General features: G+C 41.4%; 1 protein-coding gene across 1 annotated transcript; it reads left to right on the forward strand.

Moving 5' to 3' along the window:
• The first annotated feature begins 4,441 nt into the window (after positions 1-4,441).
• LOC141009962 (retinol dehydrogenase 14-like) lies at positions 4,442-7,658 on the forward strand. The gene is made up of 2 exons (XM_073482701.1): positions 4,442-4,709; positions 5,699-7,658. The coding sequence occupies exons 1-2, from the start codon at positions 4,467-4,469 to the stop codon at positions 6,314-6,316; spliced, it is 861 nt and encodes a 286-aa protein (XP_073338802.1). The 5' UTR covers positions 4,442-4,466; the 3' UTR covers positions 6,317-7,658.
• Positions 7,659-8,819: the final 1,161 nt, after the last annotated feature.

An 8,819-nucleotide genomic window follows, 5' to 3' on the forward strand; every position in this document is an offset into this window, starting at 1 on the left:
TCTCCTCTGGAGAAAGAGTTACAACACTCTCACACATCTCTGAACAACATTCTGAGTCTGGTACAGTGCAAAGTCCTCCTTAATCTGCTCCAGACTAAACCTAACTTCTTATCCATTCTGAATTTCATTTCATAGGTAGGTTTCATAACCTGTCCACTCAATCTTGTCCCACTGCGCTCCTCGAAGTTTTTAAAACAGAACGAGTACCCAGCTGTCACAACTTTGACAGAGACCTCACACACTTCAATGAAGGTAAAAATTCCTCATTAGTGAATATAAAGGTCGCAGCTGGAGGATCAACCACAAAGTTGTTGCTCAAGCAACACTGTGTTTGTGTTTGATTTGGGTCACTTAGCATCCTCACCGGGTGGTGCATTAAATCAGTTCAGACAACTCACATTTAAAAAGGTTTATTACAGCAGGAGAAAATATCTTAACCCCTACTAGGAGCCTGCAGGTGGCATCTGGTGTGGTGGGGCTGAAAGAACTGGTAATAGTGATACAGAGCAGCAGTGGCACCGGCAGGGCAGAGGGAGCGATGGGAATTTGGAGTGTGTTTGGTTGATGGTTGTGGAGAGTGAGGCATGTCACATGTGTATACAGCAGTGCTACTGGAGTTGACTGACTGAACTAGCTCACTGGTGCACTACTTGGCTTTTTTTTGCCAAGGTGAAATAATGATAACCTAAAGCATAACCAATTATAAAGTCATCCTTAATTTACTGAACCGGTTACAGTGTCACATCTCTGGACAATATGTAATAGTGAGTATTTTGATTCAAAATGAAAAATTGGTTATATTAAGATGAATATGAATATGAATTTTGCTGGCCTTCATGGGCTTTTTATGGGCAGGTTTTGGATTACAAGCAGTGGAATTTGAGACAATCACTGTCCATGGCATCTTCTTACCAGCCGGACTGCCCCAGGGATGATTGGGAAGAGATCCAGGATGGGAGTCACATGTCAGATGGTACAGTGTGTGCCATGCAGACTGAAACTCAGTGAAAAGCTCAAAAATCACAAGTCAATTAAAATACAATATATCTTACTGCTTTATCCTCGTTTAATAAGAAATATTGAGACATTTAAGCTGTTAGACTGCTGAACACTCCATTGTAGCTGTTGATGGCTGAGGGTTAAGGTGAGAGCTGCCTGTCATTTAAACATCATGCGACATATAGCCGGGGCCTGAGGCGGTCGCCTGGAGGGCCTGCCGGGTCACACTGGTCAGGTCTACACGCAGACAGACATGTGTCCTGGGAGCGCTCAGCACTGAGTGTTGAGCATCATAGCTGAGACAGACCTATCCCTATTTCTTCACCTTCACAACAAACACGGGCCTCCATTTATCAAAGCCAAGTCTTGGCCCGGGCTAGTGACACACTGGGGCTGCAGTTGTCATCTAGGCCATACATTATGTCAGTTAAAGCTGTTTTTTATTAGCTGGATGACAGATAGTTCTTTAATTGTTTTGTTATTTTTTTGTCTTCATGTGAGAAAACACGGGCTCGAACGTGGGAATGTGTGGATTCTGCTGTTGCTATGTTTGGATAGAAAAATGGGAAAGCCTTAAAGAACATGTGCGATAGGGTTTCTAGAGCGGTGATATACAGAGAGCTGATAGCACAGTGAGGTGTATCCAGTTCTCGGGACGTGTTTTAGTTAAACATGAACACCGACGGCCTCGTGATAAATCATAAACTTGTAGAGCTGAGTCTCTCACTGTGGTAGGGAGGTTATGTTGCCTTAAACTTTGACACAAGTCTGAAGGTGAGAGGTGAAAGTGCCACCTCTGATTTTAGGAAACAAGACTTTAGTTTATCACCAGCATATTTCAAAACACGTTCGTCCAATGCAGTAGTGTCTTATTTTGTTGTCTTGTGACCAGGTTTAACGGATTAATGTCTACTTGTCACCTGACATCTTCAGTTGCACATCTATGGGTTATGAACAGGTTAACCAAAGAAAACATCTACAAATACATGATGAATTGAATTTTACATTGTCAGAAAGCTAATTGAAGGAGTGTGAGTTCTAGACTTATGGGCATATTTGGGAGCACGATGGCTCAGTCGTTAACACTGTTGCCCTGTCACAGCTTGGGCAAGGCATTTCTGTTTGGATGCATCTCCCCGTGCTTGTCCTTGCTTCTTCGTGCTTGTTGTTAAAACATTTTTCTGCTCCTGAGGTTGCTGCTTGGGTGGAAGCTGTAAGTGTTGGCCCCAAGACCTTTACTGTCGGACCACAATCAATGCAGTATTACCAACAGACACAGTGGAGGCTTACTAAGGTATTACTAAAGAATAATTCCAGTCCAACAGAACTTAAGTCTCACTTTTGTTGTTAGGTGCATTGTTTCAATCAGTAATAATAACACTGTAATCGTATTAAATTACAAGATCTGGCAATACAGGGGCCTCAACACAGCTCTGTCAGATGGGTCAACAAAGATGAGCTCATGTTTAGTGATGTCGCCATGATCCCAGATCTCATCTATAAACTTTGTGAGTATAAATGTATTATTACTAACAGAAACGATAGTAACAACCCAGGTGATGATGACCCAGGTTGGAATTATCATTTAAAGCCTTCAAAATATACTTGAATACTGCATACAGGACACTATATGCTATAATGACAGCAAGCCACTTACTGCAGTAACAAGAGTAATCTAAGTATTTAAACATTCTCATTCAAGGAAAACTTGTTACTGTAATTTAATTTACATTTGCTTCGTCCTCTTTGTGCTAAACTGTCTTTGTTCTGACCATCTGTGGATTTGATGAAATTCTGTATTTTTCATATAGTTGGACTGCTCCTTCAAGGAGCTGCTTCGCACAGCTTTTATTGTTTCCTTTGCTGTTCACTGTGCAGCGATAAATGTGTTGATATCCCCGTCATAGTTTGTATAAGGGTATAACAGTTTTTATTTTTCTCTATAGGCAGCTCTGCAGCAGCTACCGATGGGACGCTGCAGAAGCTTCACTCTCTGAAGCAGAGCAGCGGGCTGGACCCACGATTATTTGTCTGTTACAAGCTTGGCTTTAACTCAGATGTATTCCAGATGTTACAGATGTTATGAACACATTATTGCGGCTGGTAGAGACCCAACTGTGAAACCAACCATAACAGGCCCAGCCTCAGTACCACTGGTGGAAGTTGAAGAGTTTGACTTGCTGTTGTTTCTTTTGGTTACAGGCCTCCAGGGCCTCTAAAGGCTTTCCTTGATTTATTCAGGAAATCTGAGACAGGGGCAGAGAGATAATGAGGATTTTCAGTAGCATGTTGAAGGTGTAGAGACTGATACTTGGTGTACTATATCCGCAGTGCAACGTTAATGTCCTCGTTATAATGGTATGTAACAGACACTTTCTGTATGTTCGATGTCAACAAATCACTTCTTCTGGATCTTGCTGAAGCAACCTAAACTACACATTTGTTGTGTGTACATGCAGTGTTTGAAGTGGAAAAATATACATATTAGTACTCCCAGTATACACATGTTGCCATGTGTATCGGCTGGCATCAACAAATCATTAAGTATTACATTCTCAAATCAAATTTAAGTCAAGTAGAGCCTTATTGTCATCACAACTAGAACATGGCAGACATGGAATGATGCTCTCTTTGGACAATATAGTGCAACATAGGCAGGTTAAAAGACAAGATTTGAAGACACTATACTGAAAAAGGCAAAGGACTAAGTGGTGGGATATACATGCATGCCATACATACTACATCATCATACCATACATACTGCTCACTACCTTCAGTGTATTATTAAGTATAAGAAATTTTGAATTCCTCCAGTGAATAGAAGATACTAGGAGAGATGTAAAATGTGTAAAACATGAATTTACTTAACCAAGAGGAGAGCCATTTTAATTGTTACAGTAAAAAACAACTTCAAAAATCATTCTTCTTTGAAGAAGCCTCTTGGATGAGAGGTGAAACGTCTTCAAGAAACTGAAACAAGTCCAGCTGCCTACGATACAGCACTTAGAATATATTGAAATTTGTTTCTTAGAATATTCTTTTTTTTTTTTTTTTTGGTGCCACTGAGAGCTCAAAACAGCAACAGAGGTGTTTCCAGATAACACTTACTAAAACATCTATAATCTGATACTGAAACTGTGGAACATTTGTTTTTCTTTCGTTGCCTGTAATCACACATGATCTTATTGGAAACTGTCTCAAAACTGGATATCTGAAAAACAAAAACACCTTTGACTGCCAAATCTAGAATATTATAATATTAAATGTGGTGTTATAATGGCGGATGAAAAAGGGAAATGACATGATGAAATACAAGGTTGAATGGCTGAGAAGCCACATTTACGAGTTTACGCAAAGGCAACTGTCACCCGCTGTGAATTCTGGGTAATGAAGTATTTATATGTTTTTAAGTCATGAAGCTAACACCTTCGACGTTAACTGTGAACGGCAGCTCCGCATGAAGCAGGATGATGAGAGGAAAGACGGTGATAGTGACCGGTGCTAACAGCGGGACAGGGAGAGCCACAGCAGCGGGCGTCGTGACGCTGCAGGGCCGTGTGATAATGGCCTGTCGGGACATGAGCAGGGCGGAGGAGGCGGCTCAGGAGATCCGACAGGAGACTGGAGCAGACAGCGCACAGCTAGTCGTCAAACAGCTGGACCTCTCCTCACTCACATCTGTACACACTTTCTGTCAAGACATAATAAAGGTAGCTGCTGTGGAGAGCTGTTTGTTATAAAGCGAGGTTCGCTTTGTAGGCTGTACAACTAACGTGCCTGCGTGAAAAGAACGTCAAGCCAAACGTCATTCAAAGTTATGCATTTTTTAGAGAAGTGACCACGAGTGTCTCAAAGTAGTGTTATGTACCCCACGAAAGTCGGCGATATATTTTCGAATGTACTAGAAAAAACATTCGGCTTGCATTTGATTTCACAAATATCACTTATTTAAGTACAATTTCAATTTTATAAGCTTGTCTCTTCCACTGACTGCTGCCAGCAAACGTGAGACTAAAATGTCACGCAGGACGTTTGAGTCAATCAGTTGCTGCTGAGTGGATTTAATGAGAGCCGACTTTAAGAAAACCCCTCATAGATTTACGAAAGTGCGTTTGAAACACGTATTCATGAGCCAGTTAAGAGAGGCAGATGTTTGAATGGAGTTCACACAGCTCAGGAGTTCCTGCATGTGCCACTGAAAACAGACAGTGTGTTACTCTTTGACTTTGTGAGTTCTAATAAATCTACAGCCTCGTTAACGTTTTAAATCACTGAATGCTTGAAGTTAAATGGCAGCAATATTTCTGAATGGTGGAAAATAAGATAAAGATTATTCTGTTATATATTATAATAAACAACAGATTACATCACACTCTTAAGTATTTGGTGTCTCAGCCAAAACAAGTGTTATTACGTGCTGAGCTGCACACAAGTTGCAGCTCAGCAAATGTCTGCCTGCCTTCTATCATTCTATTTAAGTACAAACTTGGCATTGATATTCTGCAGACTAACTGCCAGGATAGTTTATCCTGTGCAGCTTTTGCAAACATCTAGAACTGAGATACCCTTTTGTATGTTTTGATTCACTGTCTTGACCATTAAAACAGACAATTCAAGAAAGCCTGGCGGTCAGAATGTACTGTAATGGACTGTCTCTAGGTGTGTTTCATAACCCCCTGTCCTCTGTGCTGCCGAACAGGAAGAACCTCGCTTAGACGTGCTGATCAACAACGCGGGTATCTACCAGTGTCCTTACACCAAAACAGAGGATGGCTTTGAGATGCAATTTGGAGTGAACCACCTGGGACATTTCCTGCTCACCCACCTGCTGCTGGACCTACTGAAACGATCAGCCCCCAGTCGCATCGTGGTGGTCTCCTCCAAACTCTACAAAAACGGTCACATTAACTTTGAGGACTTGAACAGTGAGCAGAGCTACGACAAGGCCTCTGCATACAGTCGCAGCAAACTAGCCAACCTGCTGTTCACCTGCGAGCTGGCCCGTCGACTGGAGGGCAGCGGCGTTACGGTGAACGCTCTGACTCCAGGCATAGTGAGGACTAATCTGGGGAGGCATGTTCATGTCCCAGTGTTAGCGAAGCCCCTGTTTAACCTGCTCTCCTGGGGCTTGTTTAAGAGCCCAGAGGAAGGAGCTCAGACTTCAGTGTATTTGGCCTGCAGCCCAGATGTAGACGGTGTGCAGGGCAAGTGCTTCGCAGATTGTCAGCCTCAGACTCTGCTGGACAAGGCCACTGACCAGGAAGTGGCCAGTAAACTGTGGGACATTAGTGAAGTCATGGTGGGCATAACCACATAAGATCTGTATTCAATTCAAGCATGCTCATCCAGTAAACTTAACATGAAAGAGACAAGAGAATTGCCTTAATTCCTGAAATATTCTACATATTCAGTTCCTTGCCCAGTACAACATAAAGTGTTGATCAGTTCCAAAGCACACTGATGTCACAGAAATTGGTTTTCTGCCAGCTATGGATGCAATTTGTAAGATATGGCCAGAATTTTAGCTTGAAACATAAAAATAAAAACAATGAACGAACATTATCAACAGAATGTGAAGAAACAACAGTGCTGACATTGTGCCAAAGATGTCTACGTAGGGTCTCACAGAGATTTCTGCTGACGTTGGCATGTTCACCAGCTAGCACCGGCCCGCCCTCATAATACCAGTTTGTACAAATGAGTCTGATAGCCCCCACAGTTTCACCTGGGGGATACAAGTGGCGAGTCTGCAACATTTCATGAGCTAACTTAGCTTTAAGTGTAATTAAATGAACAAAATAAACTCGCATGTGTCAAGAAAGGAAACATTATTTTATCTATTATCTATTCAAACCGACCTCAGTTGGTCTTGGAGGCTGTGGTCAGTCCCAGCTCGGTGTCCAGTCGTGTTCACTCTCAGGCTGCTAAATCCAGTCGAGCTGAGCCCCGTTGCCTGTGATGTCTCAGTCCAGGCAAACTCTAGGGCCACTGGCCCCCTATATTTTTGTAGCAACCTTGAATTCTGGCTATATTTTACAAATGACACCTTTAAGTCACTGGTTACTGGTGTGGTTACCATGGTGTTAGTTGAAAATAATTATATACAGTATGGCTGCAGAAAGAGCAGCAGGTAACAGAAACAACTAGGAAAACCATCTCAACTTGTGTGTGATCAACAGTTTCACATCTGCTCATAGTCAGTGTCGCCATCTTTAAATTTTCAAATTGTAAAGCTGACTCATATGGCTGGCATTGTATCCCTCTTTTTTTTATTGCTTTGCTTCTAGGAATATATCCATGTTTTCCTGGAAACCCATGTTTTCATTTAAAGGGCTATTTAAATAATACATATTTTTTAAATCAGTTTCTTCCTGTAAATCATAGAATCAAACATGAGCGCACTACTTCCTGCCAAAGCTGAAACACATTAAAGATTTCTCTGTTTCTGTTTTTCTTTGTGCTCTTTTTACTGGCTTATTTGTAAAATGTGATGTTACATTGTTTTTCATGCACTAATCATGATTTAGTTGCATTTGAATTAAAATGTCATGATGGTGGATTTGGTTTGTGTCTCAAATGTAAAAGGTTTTGAATCTTGAACTGACTAACCACAGAATAAGTAAACAAGATAATAAATCTGACCAGACGTTTGATTTCAACCTGCAGTCATGTTTCCTTAAATAACCTCGCTCTGTACAGCAGCACTCAGAGGTAGGTCTGTTATCTCATTGTGCTTTAGGCCTCTACAATCAGGTGTCTGTAATAGAATAATGCCCAACGACTTGCTTCATTTACAGACTGCCTCATTTACACACAGACTCCAGGGGAGGAGGAGGAGGAGGAGGAGGAAGAGGGGGGTGAGAAATCCAACTTTTCAGGGGTTATTTAGGCTTCAGTCAGCCATGCTGGTTGCTCTGACTGTGGTTATTAGCTGGGAATGTTTGCTCTCCAGGTCACCCATAGATAGAGCACTTCTCCCTACATGAAGTGGGAGTCACCCGAGGATACATAATGACTTTCCCACCTGTATTGTTCATTAGGACATTTTCTGGATCATTTATAGAGAGCTGGAACACAAGGTAGAAACACAGAGGCATATATCAACTGCCATAACTCCATCTCACACAGAATGCTCCTGGGCCTTTGTAATGGCAGCTCCATTCTATTTACTTTACAAATAACTCCAATTAGTGCAATTACAGAGTTTAATGTCCTTAATCGACACAGTAATATTGATAGGTACCGCAATGCTGATACAGATGTGAGGGCTGCACTCAGGCTGCTTATGCCCCAAGGTCCAACACATAATGGTTCAGTTAAAGGCGCATTAAATCTGTCTTTTCCTCAGCTTCTGTTGGACTCACTGTGCTCAGGTCTCTCCAGCATAATCAACCTATAAACTGAAACAAAAGCAAAGTGATAAGTACCGCTGCACCTATTTTATATATCAAACTGTTCTGTCCTTTGATCGTTTACATTTTGACATACTTGACTGTAATACTGGCTGTTTCAATATGGTTTATAGCCACACTACTGTTACAGCCTGATGGATGACAAGTCCGTCATCCACCACTATAGTCAGACTGAAATATATCAACCACTATCAGATGGAAATAACATTTTCCAGAACTTTCAAGCATGCTAGCTTTTTCCACATGATAAAAGATGTCTGCAAATAATTGTCTGTCTTAAAGGTGTAATTTGAAAGAAATGGCCACAATTTAATTAGTTATATGTAAGCTATTGAGATTTTACTTTTTACCCCAATATCCATTTTTAAAAATCAGTCTGTGTACACACAATTACTAGGTAAATTACAA

The sequence above is a fragment of the Pagrus major genome, chromosome 16 (assembly GCF_040436345.1).
Source record: "Pagrus major chromosome 16, Pma_NU_1.0".
In the NCBI taxonomy this organism is placed as follows: Eukaryota; Metazoa; Chordata; class Actinopteri; order Spariformes; family Sparidae; genus Pagrus; species Pagrus major.

Excerpts from the sequence above, each read along its gene's own strand:
- LOC141009962 (XM_073482701.1), top strand. The coding sequence starts at position 4,467 with ATGATGAGAGGAAAGACGGTGATAGTGACCGGTGCTAACAGCGGGACA. Across the intron at positions 4,710-5,698 it reads TCTGTCAAGACATAATAAAG|GAAGAACCTCGCTTAGACGT; the intron begins GTAGCTGCTGTG and ends GCTGCCGAACAG.